Below are 16,441 nucleotides of genomic sequence, written 5' to 3'. Positions count from 1 at the left end.
CTTGACACCCATTATTAAAATATTTGTAAGCATTGATAAGATCTCCTCTCAGTCTCTCTTCTCTAGGCTGAACAGCCCAGCTACCTCAGCCTTTCCTCATAAGAGGCTCCTGTCCCTTAATCATTTTTGTTGCCCTCCATTGGACCAGTTCCAGGAGCTCGGCATCTCCCCTGTGCTGAGGAATCCAGAACTGGACACAGCACTCCACATGTGGCCTCAGCAGGGCTGAGCAGGGGGCAGGATCACCTCCCTGCTGGCAGTGCTCTTCCTAATGCCCCCAGGATCCCACTGACCTTCTTGGCCCTCAGGGCACACTGCTGGCCCATGGACAGATGGTTGTCCACCAGCACCCCCAGGTCCTTCTCCCCAGAGCTGCTCTCCAGCAGGTCAGCCCCAGCCTGTCCTGGCACACAGGGTTGTTCTTGCCCAGGTGCAGGACCCTGCCTTTGCTGAGATTTACTTTGTTCAACCCTACAGTTGCCCTTGTTGCATTGAAATAGTTTATTTTAGCTGTAATGAAGACTTCAATAGCTGCTATAACAGCAGTCTTTCTCTTAGTAAGAACAGAGTCATTACTTTTCAATATTAGTAACTGCTCAGTTTTTATTGTATTCCTAATTCTGTGGTCGTATCATTCTATGCAGACCAGAGATTTTCTAAATTTTTTTAAAATTTCCTCCTAAACTACAATGGCCCTCTAGAAGAGTTTTTTACTGTGACCCAACACTGTAGCCTCACAGGATACCACAGATGATAGAAAAAGAAGGAATGACCTGTGTGGATTGCTTATATCATTTAAAGAAACACAAACATGCTCCTAAGGTTGTTTTAGGTTATTTCTTTATTTTAATTGGTCCCATTTTAGCTGAGAAGCTATTTTGTTTATGAAATTTAATCATTTTACTCAGTCGAAGGAGCTTAATATAGGTTAGAGTCATAGAAGAATTTAAATTGGCAGGAGGGACTTCTGGAGGTCAGCTGGTCCAACCATCTGCTCAAAGTCAACCTAACTGTGAAGTTAAATCAAGTTATTCAGTTGTGTCTCTAAGGCCCTGTAACAGATATTGTCACTGTTTTTTCAATTTATCCTCTATCAATACAAGCCTGCAGAGGCCATCCAAGTTTATTGCAATGTGCCTTAGGATTTACAGAAGTTATGGTGATGTTTATTGACTATTCAAAGATAGTTCCTCTGTGACTGAAGATGTGTTCCTCAGTGAACTTTGCAGATGAGCCTCTGGGAAAGCAGTGCAAAGACCACAGTGATGACATCAGGGCTGAAGCTCTTGGTTTTATATCATCCTTTTGAACAGAATTCATCAGATCTTTGTCCTGTGCAACAACTGCATCAGAGGGGGTGTTGCAAACTATTATTAAACTAAACTATTGCCGAGTTTGTTATACAGCAAAGGAGTGACTGCATATCAGTACTCAGAAACTGAATGCACTGTTTGAATTAAAGTCTGAGTAAGGGGATGGATTTCCATATATATATATGCATCATAATGTGGCACAATTTGGTAAGCAGGAAAGATTTATCTGGGCCTGTTATTCAAGTGTCATTTCTTAAATCCCATTAACTTTAGTAAGCATAAGGCATGAATAGAATGTAGAATCTGGACTTTACATTAAAATAAAGCTCTTTCTGAAGTAATCTTTCAGTTTGCATGCTTTGGGAGGATGACAATAATCACTTCAGGATGTATGCTAGCAAAAATACATCCACACTTCAAGAAGTACAAGGTACTTAGCAAGTGCACATGATGTTGCTAGACAGAGTCATCCAAAAGCATGTTGCACATGAATACAATAGCTTCTTTCTGAAGGGAAAAAAATGTCTTTTCCTTGCTGCCTTTCATTTAGGCCTGAGATTAGAGAAACAGTACATTCCTTAAACAGCATGAATCTCCCTTTTGTAAGTGAAAAGTAGAATGTGTTCCATAGTCAGATATTTTGGCCATCTTGATGTGTGAAATTAGAAATTGCCAAGTAGTGGAATCAAATTAAACAAATCACTTTTTACTCCTTGGTGCTGAGGTCACAGAGTACCATCCATCACCAGAAATGGATGCACTCTGAAACCCCTATTTAACGGATTAGATACTTAGGATGATTAAGAACCTCAGTATTTTGTGCAGTAATCAAGACTGAAAGTGTGAAAATAAAAAATGCTGAAGTTTTCTCTGTTTTTCTGTGGTTGGGCAACTAGAGAGCTGACTATTGGACTTTGCTGAAAAGCAAATCTGTGTATGAAAACAAAATTTTGCCCACAGACAGAGGAAAAAAATTCCGCTTTTTATGAACTCTCTGCATCAATTTTCATCACTTGCTGGAATAATTATAATGCACTAAAATATCAGAATGTAATTTCTTTCCAAAACACTTGTCACAACAATATTTTCTAAGTCATTAGTCTGCCTTCACTACCATTTTCTCAGTGCCTGTAATTTGAGTGTAATACAACACTCCTTGCTCAGGTAAAGCTTTAGCTTCCTTTACTTTGAATTAAGTCTATGTGCATTTACTTCCCTCTGTTTAAATTAAACATTTTAAGTACTTCTAGATATGCAAAATCAATATATCTTCTTCTTGGTTTTGCTTAAAAAGACAAATATTTAAAATGCATTAAGACTTGGCTTCAGGCTTCTTTCTTTGTGTTTCTGTAAAGCTGAAGCAGAAGAAAAAAAGAATACTTAAGGCAGGAAGAGGCAGAAACTCTACCATTGTCTGATATATCAACCAAACAAGAATAATGAATTAAATTACAGAGAAGAATAAAATGCAAGGCATGGCAAAGCAAATAGAGAGCTAACACAAATGCTTTTAAACCCAGATCTTAGGAAAACAAAATTAACTTTCACTTAGTTCAGGGACATAAATGAAGTGACTGTGTGTGCTGACTCTTTGTTTGTAATAAAGTATTTCATATGGCAGGTTTTGAAGTGAAAGCTCTCCCATTGATAACACAAGTCAAATGGTCCTTTCTGATGGCAGTAGAGCCATTGAAGGTAAAGAAATCCTTCAGGGGCAGTTGGAGTTTCCAGCTCCTACTGTAAAGAATTCTGCAATACTTGCTTAACACTAAAGCATTATTTAGTTTGGTACTAGTTGTTGCACCAGGCAGATTAGTGTTTGAGGAGCTGGCCATATTCTAATTATTGATATTCAATCAGTGAAATACTTGTACTTCAAGATATCACTATGGTCCAGATGGTTCTTTCACAAAATGTCCCGATTGATAATTATAGTGAAGTATATACTAATGTATTGCCCTCAGACTTCCATGAGAACACAGGGACTTTGTCTCAGCAGTGGTTGCTTGTGTGGGTATGCATAATGTTCATTAGTATTTAGAGATTTAATTAGTAAAGCTGGCTTTAAGAACAGGCCTCTTCAACTGGATCACCTCTTTAGAAATGCACTGGTAGATATTACAGAATTTGCTTTTCCATATGTGCTACTCCTGACTCAGTTGCCTGTATCCTATGGGCTTCCACAGCATTGTGCCCGGGGAGATAGGTAGTGCTGTAAGTTTTATTTATCATGGGAAATTATTCTGGAGTTAAAAGAATATCCTGTCAGAAATGTCTGTGTGGTTGCTACACCTCCCTAACTTTTTCTTCTCTATTTTGGAGTTAAAAGAATATCCTGTCAGAAATGTCTGTGTGGTTGCTACACCTCCCTAACTTTTTCTTCTCTATTTTGTCCTAATGTAGTTTCAGGGGAAAAAAAAAAAAATCTCTTTGCCTTTTTTAAAGGATGTAAAGGGAAGCATCTGACCATCTCCAGTTCTGCCTACTTTACTTTATGAAGTGCCTATAGAACCCTGCTTTCTGTCCAAATGTGAAATATTTACAATACTTAAAATGTTACTGGTAGGAGTCATGATAAACATCAACCACAAATAATAGAATTTGGTAGAGCAGATGGTTTTCAAATTCCCAAATAGTCTGCAATTGATTAGTGGGGCCAGTTAAAAAGTTTTAAAATTACATTTACAATGATGGCAGCCTCAGTGGCATCTCCCCTGCAAATGAGACAATATTTGAAAGTTTTTTCAAAGCCACAATTTAGTGCATTTCTTCATGATTTCACAGGCAGAACAGAAAACCATTACTTGTTGCACTTGCTTCCAAACCTCCATACCTTTCAGGGTAGGTGGTTAAAGCTCTTGGTATGAGAGATTTAGAGGCAAGTTTGTCCAACTGCTAGTCTCAGGAATGTAATTGGAATTGATTCAAAGTCTGCCAGGAAATCAAATAATCACAAGTCAAATCAGAACTATCCAATGTGTTCCCAGAGCACAGACAGCACAGAACACTGATTTTACTTAACAGGCACCCGCTGATGTTTGCTGAAGGCTGTACTGGACTGGTTTGTACATTTGTACACTTTGTGCATTTATTGTTTAATTTTAAAATTTATGTAGAGTGGGCTGTGAATGAGTCCTCAGTATGACCTGAATCATACTCCAGAACAGCTTTAGTCATTGTGAAAGTGCTTTTAATTTTACTTAATTTATGCATTTAATATAAGTCTTCTTTGAATTCTTAAATTTAGTAACTGATAGCAATTTAAGCCTGATTTCTTTTGAACTTACATTAAAAGTTTAAATAGAAATGTAATTGCAAATTACCTGGTCCATGAGGTCAATCCAAAGATAGACCATCATTAGGTGGAATGCGTACCTGCAGTTGGACTGCAGATACACTTTCAATATTCCATTGCAAAATTATGTATCAATACTTAATCCACTTGAAAGCACTGAAAAAATAATTGGCCAACTAATAAATAAATTCTTGCCTGATTTGTAATTCTTCAGGAAAAAAAAGAAATTTCAAAATGCATTTTCAGCGTCTTTATGTACCTTCAATATGTCTGTGTCTGACTAGTACAATTTTCTCAATTTCTGATTACTTTCTGAGTATTACCACAACGTATAAAGCTAATTATTTTAACAACAAACACAGTACTTTATAGATATCTATATCTATATATATAGATAGATATAGATATATATCTGCATACATATATGATATGCATACATATCACTAGACTTGGCAATGGCAATATCTGATGTGAGGCAGTCTCGATAACTGAGGGGTAAAATGGCAAGCTTTTTACCATCCAAATATGGAACCACAGAATATTCTGGGTTGAAAGGGACCCAGAAGGATCATTGAGTCTAACTCTTGAGTGAGTCCCTTATGGGGATTAAGTCAAAGCTCTGTCTCACAGGTTTATGCTTATCATACCTGGAGCAATCCTACCATTCCTACTGTGAGAAAATGTACTGAGGTTCAGCAGTTTGCAGGATGCTTCTCATGCGCTATGGGTTAATAACTGCTCATGAGCGCTCTCTCAGCCCACTTAAGTTCTGGATAAAGCATTGATCTTATGATACAGGGGAGGTAAATCTGTCAGCAGGGAGTCATCATGCTTATGGTGAAGGTTGTTTAAACTAATGAATGTCCTCTTGCAAACTGGGCCAATATTCTTCCATGTGCATCTTCTAAATCTGTATTTTTAATTAGCTGGTTTATAAGGTGGCCATAAAACCAATTGTATAAACACTAAAATAGGGGAAGGAAACTGGAGTATTTGAAAGAATAGCTAGAGTTACAGGGAAAGAAAGCAGAGAAAGGGTTTCTGAAACTGAAATTATAATCCAATTTTTTAAATGACCCGTGTATGCAGCTGCTGATGATAATGAGTTGTTAGTATCAGTTTCTTTTGCTCCTGTGACCATAAACTGGATGCAGAAATATCCATAGTAGTCTAGATCCTACCCAACAGGTGTTCTGTTCTTGGCAGTGGCCAAAAGCAAATCCAAAGGAACATAAGAAAAGGGCAAGAGTGTAATGGTATTTCTGCATATTATTGTCCCAACTTCAGACAACTTCTCGTTAGTCAAAATTCTTGAGCACAATGTGATTTCCCTGTATTTATTCACTTCTTATGAATTTATCTTCACAATAATATCCAGTGTCCTATGAGGGTCATCAAGTTTCAGGGTGTCTGAAACATCCTGAGTGATGGAGTTCCAGAGTTTTAAGTGCTTGTTCTATGTAGAACCACTTTTTTTTTGTCTTGAAAACAATTATTCCACATTTATATGAATCCTAATTTTTGCTGTTTACCTTGTCTGTATGCACATGATTTTATGGATATTTAACCTGGTTTTGCTCTGTTCTTTTTCTCGTAGACTCATCAGTCTTAAACTGCAGATTAAGAAACAGCATATTAATGTCATAAATTTTTTGAGTACCAATTCAGCAAAGAAACATCCTGGTATGTTTTTCCATAATGCATATCAGGAAAGTCCAGTTTTGGAGCTCCATGGATCACTGCATGCAAACCTACCCATATATGGCTTTTGCTTGAGGTCTGAGAGAGAAGGGAGTAGCTGGTCCATCCCTGCCTCTCTTCCCACTGTGAAATTAGGGGCAAGATGAGTCTGTACTTTAACTCTGGAGTTGGGAGAGATTCCAAGATTACTTACCCTCAATATAGTGAACTTACCCTCATATTCTGCTCATCTAAATTATTGTCCACATTTTTCAAAGTTACACAGAAGGCTAAAGTAGAGTACTTGGTGACATTTTCAGTGTATGTATAACCTTGGTGAGCCTTGGACTTGTTTGTTTGGGTTTTTTTCTTTTCCATTAAATTCAGGTCTGGGATGCTTAGCTAGCTTTGCAAATCTGGCTATGAGGGAATAATGTAGAAAGCCTCTATTCAGGCTACAAGCAGTTATTGTAAGACTTAGAGCTTACAAGAGGCAAATTTCCTTGTAATGGAAAACCAGAATGAGATACTGTTGAACTCACTTTGTATAGGATGTTTTGTGTGGGAAAATAAGTAAGGGTAGAGGTAATCCGGCTTAGAGATGATCCCAGGCTTAAATCCTTCAATATAAACATCTTCTAACCTTGAGGCTTCCTAGGTCTAGATATGGACAAAAATACTGTGTCTCAGGCCTGTCTTTAAATTACACAGTAATTGTTAATATCATTTTTGGAAAGGCTTACTATTCTATTATACAAAGAATGTGTTCTATAGAAAGAAAGTTTGTTTTAAATGGCATAATGTGAGAACCAAAATCTTCATAATTTAATCAAAACTGCTTATATTCCATGTAAGAGCAGGAAACAGTATAGTTTGTCTTGCTAAGAATTGTTTGTTAAGTGAAATTTAAATGTCAGCTGAAGGTTTTGGTGTTATTTTTAAACATACTGCTCAAATAGGTAATTATTAAAAAGCTTTTTTTCTCAAGAGGTGTCATGAGTACTGTGAATTTCATAACCGAAGAAAACTTTGTATTTTTTTTACACCATTGAGGGAATCAATGCAGAGGAAGAAAAAGACACAGAGCTGTTATAATTTAATTTTTTCAAGAGAACTTACCTAAAATGCCTGTCACAAAACAAGTGTTTTTTACAAGGAAAAGTGTTGTGGCGCGGCATGAAAAACACACCACCGCAGAAAAGGGGAGTGCAGAGAGACTTGCAATGCATTAGCACATCAATGCAGCATTTTAACATTAGTTGGAGGTAAATTGTGGATTTTGCATTTGCTAAATTACTATGAGTAAAATAGCACTTCTTATTATATTATTACTTCTTGTCTTATCATTAGATTCAGATTGCAAATGTTGGACACCATGAATCAGAGTAATACAATGGCTCATGAACCAGAAATGAAATATGAATAAATAAGTGTTATGATCTAGAACTAAGATCATATTTTGCTTCTCTGCAGTACACTGAAATATCCCTTCCCAAACTAGTCTTCCATCATGCTGTTATTTAAATGTAAAAAATACAATGTGAATCACTTCACACTAATCGTGTCTTCGAAACTGAAGGAACCAGTAGTAATCAACACTGCTTCATTTGTTCGCTTGGGTTTTGTCCATATTTCAGCCTTCCCTGCATGTTTTTCAGGACCTCTCCAGCAACTGAATTTCATCAGAAAAAACTTTGATGGAAACCTGCATATATTAGATGTCTGTGTAGACATGGAAAAAAATATTTGTCCAATAAACAGATGAACATGAGCCTGAGAGCGCAGGAGACACTACAGCACATTCTATCTCAAATATTTCCTTTCTAGTTTGTGGTGTGGAAATGCAGGCAAGTGCTGCTGTGGGGCAGACACTGCTGCTCATCCTCCTGCTGGAGTGGTGGGTTGGAATAAGTGCTGGGTTGTAATAGGTGCCCATCTGTAAAGGGGGTTATGTACGGGCAGGAGAAAGAGCAGGAACATTTCTTCAGGAAGTCTTTGACTTGTATAAATCTTTGAACACTTCAGAGTTGATAATACCTTTTTCTTATGCAAGGCATCATTAATTTCACCATTTACCATTGCTACAGCTTTGCCATTCAATACAGTGAAGTAAATATTTTTTTCCCAGATGGTGTGCTGACGCAGGATTTATACAGAGCTCTGAAAAATCATACTATGACTTTACAGTAGAATAAATTAATCAAGCTTGTAGATACTGAGACATGTACTTCATGTGCTCTGAGCAGATTCTGCCCTGTGTTGTGATATTAAATATAAAATATTTTCCCCTTGCTCTAGCCTATTTTTAGAGAAGTAATGCTGTAGGACACATAATCCTGAAAGGAAATTACTTAATTTTTTTATATTTCTTTCTTTCTATTAGTCTAAGACCATCAAAGGCATGTTCAAGTCCATTTTTTAACCATAGTTTTGATGGTCATTAGTGTCTTGTTCTTGCTAGGTTCCAAACTTTCCGGCCTGATCCTTTAGCTACACTTAATTATTGAAGTTAACACAACTGTTCATATGCCCAAGTGTTTTGTCTCGTGTGCTCATGAGCTTGTAAGAACTATCCCGCCAATATGCAAAGAAAAACAAAAACCATGTGTCCAGTCACAAAAAATCATTGTGGTTTGCTAGATGAAATGTCAGATCTAACAAAATATAATAAAGTTTTAGCTGCAGACAGGACAAATTATTTCAATAATTTTCCTACTCAATAGTTTCAGAGATATTTCATCCTCCTTATGGCATTCTGTTTGAAGAAAGTTTAGTCTTGAATTAAGACAACAGGTTTACATATGGCTCATTACCTTCCAAGCTTTGATAACAACTCCTTTTGAAATACAGTTAGCTTATTAATTCTGTGTATATATTTTGGAGGGAGTCAGTTCGTTGAGGTATCATGACAGAAAATACGGAACATTGTTTCTTTTTTTACTGAAATACTTCCTTCAAAGCTGCTAGTTATTTGTATTAAATTACTAATTTTATGCTAGCTGGTAAAGGTTTTCATATGTTTTATTTGATAATATTTACTTTTATACCGTATTTTATTCTAATGGGAAAATCTATCACACACTGCATGTTAATTACTTTCAATCCTGTCATGATGCAGAAATCTACTTGATGTTACCATGTTTATTGATGCCAGACATTTTTATTGTAATTAAACCTTAATTTGAGCTGCTGTTACTGAACAATTCTGCTGTGAAAACTTGTTTTCCAGCAAATCCCATTTGATTTTCCTTCTAATAAGTTTCTGTAATTTGGTTGCCTGAGTAATAGTGCTGTCACAGTTGGTATTAATTGGCATTTTTGTACCAAATAGTAGAGACCCACATGAGGATAACATGCAAGAGCTGAAATACTTTTACAACACACACTGTTAATCATATTCACCACTTGACAGGGGTGGAACAGAGATAAGGAGCCATGAAGTACTTTGCCTAAAGACCTCAAGCAAACCAGTGGCAGAACTTGCCCCAGTTCCCAAAACAGTCTGCTGCAAATTTTTTTTGCAGTGTATCACAGGATACAAAGAAATAAATACCTCTGTTTACCTGGTTTCCTGGGGTAGCTCCATATTGATGATATTGGGCTGCATGAGCAAATGTCACTGCTGTTATGTCCCTGCTATGCCAGTTTTTCAGCTACAAAGCTTCAGTTCCTTTGAGAGTCAATTTGGCACCCTCCTGGAATAGTAACTGCAATATAAAGGAGAAGAAAGTATTTGAGGTAGAGAAAGTAGCTGTCTGCAATAGCATGGTAAAAAAAAGAAACCACGTTAGATGAAATTATTCAAACGGCTGACAGTAATGTATTTGTACAAAACAAACAGGGAGGAGTTTGAAAAATATGAGAAAAAGAAAAGAAAAAATCTTTAAAATGTAGTTTATTCTAGATACACTGTAGAAACATTTAAATCAGAAGTTCCATCCAGGAGAACTTGCAGAATTACTTGAAATTTTGTTGGATTATTTTTCTGAAGGATACTCAGAGCTTTAAATTCTGTAGGGAGGTGATTCAGCATTCCTAGTAACTGTTGTGCATGCATGGCTTAGGCTATATTGAGGTCTATCAATTTAAAATGCTTAAATTGTACATATGAACCTGAAGTTTTCCAAGTGGCAAACACATGTAATTGGCATTGGCATTAGTAGAATTTTGAGCTGTTTTTTACAGCTTGAAGATATAGAATAAATTCACATTTTCCATCCAGAAAAATCAGAAATATAGTTATTTGTTTTTGTTAAAATGGAATGAATGATTTTAAGTTGTGGAGGGGGACAAAGTACCAAAATCTGATTAACAACATCTTTCTAAACACTATTGATAGAGAGCTTAGTGGAGATATTCATGTGAAAATAAAGGCAGTTTGGGGTAAATTAAAAAAAAAAAACAACAACAAAACATGCTTTAGAGCATTCCCTGATCCATACATTTATAATTAGAGATTGGATTATTCTCCAATAAAGTTTAGCTGTATATCCTTGTTGAGCAAAAGAGCTAGGAGTACATGGGATTTTAAGAACATGATCATGTGTTATCTATACAAACATTTTTTCTTAAGTCTGGAAACTCAATTTATACTTCAGAAAATCTATTTTAAAAATCACAGTCAAAGTAATTAACATCAACTATTAGTTTATTTGAAAAGATTAGTTACATGTACTTTTCTTACAGACCTAAAAATCTTTAGCTTGGGCATCTGGAGATAATTTCCATGTCAGTACCATTAAGAGATTTTTAAAGTAATTGTCCTGGATTGCCTTTTTTTTTCTTTTTTTCTCTTTATGTAAATTTAAAATAATTATTTGAATAAGCTGTCTTCTGTTCATACTTAAGTGGTTATTTTGTTGACTAATTTCACAATCTTAGAGCTGCTGAGATGAGTGCTAGTACTTATTATGTCCTTGAAGTTCAGTGTCTCTATACAAATATTTTGAGTTCTGGGAAATAAGAATGCTTGCTGTTTGTGCAAGCATCACTATTTCTAGTATCAAACGATAGACATTCTAACCATGAGAACAATGAAGTTAAACAGTTCTATAAAGACTCATAATTGAAAATTTGGAATCAAGAAAACTCCAGATATTCAGGAGGAGATTGATACTGTGACAGCTGAAATACCAGAGAAGCAGACTGAAGCAGTCTGACAATTTCTTGCAAGTGTTTTGTACTTGTTATAACAGGATTAGCTGAGTTTTCTGATAAAACTCTCCAAAATCAGTCTCATTGGGTAATGAATATCCTGTTCATATTAACTACTCAAATGACTTTTTGGAAAAAGATGTGGCTGCGGGCTCAGTGTATGAACCTTAGCTGAGCTTGATCCAGAACTCTTGGCTCTGGTGGCAGTGGCTGACATTCAGCTGGCTGCAGCTTGAGCTCATCCATTACCTGTCCCTCAGTTTGCATTGGAGAGCTGAGCCCAAAAATCTAAGTAAAATTCATAGTAGTGATCTCACTAGGATAGTGTGCATTCTGAAAGGAGGGCTGGGAGAAGCTTTTCTTTTGTATGTGTTGTAAACACAAAATCAGCTGTATAATGTTTCATAGAACTTTACCAGTAATGATCTTTATGAACAACTTTATAAGACAAAGGCATATTTTCATAATTTTTTGCGGTTTCTTATTAGGGTTTTTAGATAATTTCATGCATTATGTCTCCTTTTGCTTTTAAAAATATTAAAGGTAATTTCTTAAACAATCTTGTCGTTTCATATGCATACTTCATGCATGCATATACATTTTGAGCTTTTCAGGCTTCTAGCTTTATTTAATCACACAGTGTTCCACCTTTTCCTATTTTTAAAAAGTTTCTGTCTCAAGTTGGAGCTACTTCCTTATTGTATTTCATACCTTATTCTGTTATATTGTATTCTATTAGTCAGACTTTAGACAGTGACAGGACAGAATTTTTCAAAAGGGGGGGATTTGTTTTGAATTATTTTTAAGTTTCTCTTTTTTAACGCATGGCATTTAACCTGTGTATCTTCCATTTTTTTAGATAATAGCAATCATAAATGTAGAGGTGAGAACTGAAGAAGTTTTATTCTTGCTGACTGTCATTATGCCCTCCCATTTATAACAGTTGATGTACTTGTGATACAAAAAACCTTTCTCAGATTACCTTTACATACTCATACATAACCTGAAAAGAAAAAAAAAAAATCCCATTATTTCAGTATATGTATTTGATATACTATCAAATTTAAGATTCATTAGCTCAAATAAAATTGAGAAAATAATTTTAAAAACCTTCACCCTATGTTTAAAGTAGGTTTTTTTTAACATATTTATAATTTTCTATATTCTTCTTTAACCTACTTCTATTTTCTTCAAGTAGAGAAGTTATGAGAAACTACAGGTGTTTACAAATGGGTTACTAAGGGTTTGCTAATGAAGAAAAGAATTAGGAAGGAAGGAAGAGAAAAACTGGGAGTAGAAGCTCACATAATTAATGGATGTGGACCTGCCTGAAAAATACAAAGAGGATTCCAATGTGCCAGTATCTGGAAATAAATATTTTTTCCCATCCCAGGCAGTGTACGGGGCTGGGCTGTATGGAGCATTGAGCAGCCTGGTCTAGAGCTGTCCCTGCCCATGGCAGGGGTGCTGGAGCTGAAGGATCCTTAAAGTCTCTTCCAAGCCAACCCCTTTGATGATTCTGTGGTTCTACCTTGAATTACATTTCTGAACAGAGGCCTAGTAAACCTCAACACCAATATATCTGAGTGCTGAGCTGTTGTAAGGACTTGGTGCTTGGGATTTGTCTTTTCCCAGTTGTCCATGTAGTGGTATTTTGTGACCTACCTTATAGATTTCAAGTGAAAAGTATCACAAGTGAAAATACACATTTTGTAGCTTTGCAAAGACCAGCCCACCCATAAAGATAGTTTAAAATAATCAGAGAACAATAGAATGGTTTGGGTCAGAAGAACTCCTAAGGATCATCTAGCAAATGATGATACTAGAAAATGGAGTCAACTGGAAAAGATGAAATCAGATGAAGCCTACTTAAAAATGCACTATGAGTTTTTGACTTAATCCAATAGGCACATCAAGTGGGAAAACTTGACGAGAAAAGCAAAAGCACATCCATTTCTTTATTTATTTCAAATGAGAGGGAACAATCACAAAGCAGGAAATGCATTTTTAATAATTTTCTTTTTGAAAGAAATATTGTTTCCAAGAAATTGCAAAACTAATTAGCATACATGTTGTTATGAAGAACAGCTACTGCAAAAATCTATTTCAAGGGGCCATTTCAGCTAGTTTTGTTTGCTAGTAATTTTCTCTTTAGTTTACAATCCTTTTCTTCTGAATCCAAACTGCTTATAGCAGATCAGCCCTTAAGGTGTCAGAGATATTTGTTTTCCCTCCTGAAACGCACAGTCAGGCACATTAGTGACTCTGTCATACCAAGCTAATTAATAATAACAAGCATAATTTTGTATCCCCTGTATAGAGAATGAAATCCATAAAAATGTCAGGAACTACTTGCACTACCTAATGTTTTCCTTCTTTTGTCAGTTCTTTCTTGCTCTTTTGTTTTGCTTCCTTATTCAGGCATTATTGGACAAAAAGCTAGAAGAGCTGGAAATAAGTGTAAAGCTTATACTATTGGTACTGCAGCAAGTTTTGTCATTGATTTAAATGGGAATAAACTTAAGTCTTTGGTATTACTCACAAGAGTCAAGACTAGAATTTTATTTGGACAGATACTGAAGAGGTTTTATGGCATATCCTGAAAGAATAAAGTTTGGAGATTTACAGGCATTTTCACATGTCTTCGGGCACAGATTTCAAGCAGTGCCAGGCAGCAGTATTGCAATGCTCTAACAATATAAACATTCAGGCACTTGACACCAAGTCAGTCTCATTGTTTGCAGGATGATTAGAAGTAGCAGCGTTGAGGTTGTTGTTTTTAATGCTTAGTTTAAATTATTTTTTTAATTTAAGAGTTATATGGTAACATATCTGAAAGTGAAATTTCACTATTTTATCTACTTTAAATCAAATTTCTTAAAATTCCTTCTGTTGTTATCCAGAGAATCCAGAAGAGTTGTAATGGTGAAAAAATACTTTTATGTCTTTTGGTGAAAACATACTTACTTGTCTTTTCTTCTCTTTTAATATCATCTAGATATCAGCATGAATCAATTCCAAGTCCACTGGTTACTGGAGTCCTGTGCACACAATGACACCAAAGGACTTAGGAAAGTAACAGAGCTGACTTATGTAAGTCTCCATTCAGCCCTCTGCTTGACTCTGAGTAGTAGGGATGGTTCTGTAACATAACACAATATGTGGAATATCCTGTTTCATAGATCAGTAAAGGTGCTTCCTTTTTGTGTTCCTCTTGGCAAAAGATAAAAATTATGTATCTGGACTTGTTTTGGGTTGCTTGGATTTCCTAAAACCACTCTAGGCTAAAATATTTTATTTGCTTTTTTTGTTATTCAGAAAATTAGAACAGACAAACTTCTTAAGTAAGTACTTCTGTATGTCTACAGGATATAGAAAACAGAGCTTTATCTGCAATTAATAATGTAGGACCTTAGCACAGTGCAAATACTGAACAGTAATAATAGTAATTAATAAACCAGGTTTTCTTTTAGACATGCAGATGAGTTTCAGGTGATCATACTCCTTGAGGAGAATAGATATAGATAGAATAATAGATAAGAAGGTGACAAATACCAGATGTTAAATCTGGAAGTCAGACAGATATCAGATGGGGAGAAAAGCTCCATGTAAGTACATGGCAGCCCAAATATATATTGCAGTGGCAGTACTTCCTATTAAATTTGTTGTCAATCTAGTGTCATCTGTCTATGTAACACATTATTTGAACAACAGAGTCATGTGATTGGTGCATTAGAATTTATTTAGTGAGTTATGCAGAATGGATAAAATCACAATTCACCCTTCCTTCTTACCCTGATCTGTACTACCCCATTAATTCAGAGGACTTAATGTCATGTAAAAGAGTAAATCAGAAAACATAATTTCTCACATAGGATGGTGTTAGCTTGTAAGATTTACTGCTTCATGGGGTCAGCAAAGCACATATTAGAGGTGGATTTGAAAAATTATTTTGACATAAATGTTATGGAGATCGGAGAAACTTAACATTTAAGAAGCTCATTTCCACTAGAGGTCAGGAAAGACTGGACATCTGTCCAAATGCATTGTGGGATTAATGAATTTGTTTTCTTTTTTTACTTATTTCCAATAATTTTATGGTAATTCATTCAGTCTGTCATGATAAATAAAAATAGTCCTGTCACAATTTTAAGGAGACATAAAACTTGTTGGACCACCCTCCTGGCTGGTGGAAGGCAAGGAGTCCAGTCTGAGCCCAATCTGTATGTCCCATGAAAATGACTTTCCAAGTGAAGGTTAGAATAATTTGCAATTAGAAAAAAGAGGGAGTTATGCAGAAGAACATAGGAAATTAGCATTTCTGAAGGGAATTAAAGATCTAAAAGCAAAAGTCTTTTGATTCTAGCCAGTAACATATTATTAGAGATTTTTTTCAGGATAAAAACCAACCAAACAAACATTTTTTTCCATATATGATCTGTGTTAAAGCTTTCAGATTGTAATTTTCAAAAGTACTTCAGACACCAATAAGAATTTAGCAAGACACTTATACTTTGTGTAGTTTTCTTCTCTACTCACTGTCCTTAAAGAGAGAGTTCTGCTTTGTATTTAGCTGTGGACTTCTTCTTCCTGATAAGAATACTGAAGTACCTAATGTACTCAAGTGGAAAAATATCCATCCATAATACTATGTTGAACTTTAAACGTGCTTTTAAAAAGTTAAACATAGATGAAGCCTGTCGCTTACAGCAGCTTAACTCAGCTTTCTTATATTTATTTAATTTGATTAGCATTTCTATACTCACATTGCTACCCCCACTGCCATTATTCACAGAGACTGTTCTAAATATTAGAAGTCAGTTGCTTTGATGCCATGTGTCGAAGGAACTGTGTAGAATTGAAGGACATATTCAAATACCATGCTAATATATTTTACTACTGAAAATAATCATGACACTGACAATACTTGCTTTCTTCTCTGAGTTAAAACCACATTGGCATGTGTTAAGCATCCAGGAAAATATTTTTTGTGGAGAGA

General features: G+C 35.6%; 1 protein-coding gene across 2 annotated transcripts in view; it reads left to right on the top strand.

Moving 5' to 3' along the window:
* Positions 1 to 16,441, top strand: part of ANOS1 (anosmin 1) — a 119,864-nt gene that overhangs the window by 98,732 nt on the left and 4,691 nt on the right. For both annotated transcript variants that reach the window (XM_031503838.3, XM_085584166.1), the window contains one exon: positions 14,441 to 14,535. In XM_031503838.3, coding sequence (XP_031359698.3) covers positions 14,441 to 14,535 — 95 coding nt within the window. The remainder of the gene's footprint in view (positions 1 to 14,440; positions 14,536 to 16,441) is intronic.

Source organism: Lonchura striata, chromosome 1, assembly GCF_050655825.1.
Source record: "Lonchura striata isolate lonStrDom1 chromosome 1, ASM5065582v1, whole genome shotgun sequence".
Lineage (NCBI taxonomy): Eukaryota > Metazoa > Chordata > Aves > Passeriformes > Estrildidae > Lonchura > Lonchura striata.
Note: the sequence above shows the minus strand (reverse complement) of the source record. Positions and strands in the feature narration are given on the sequence as shown.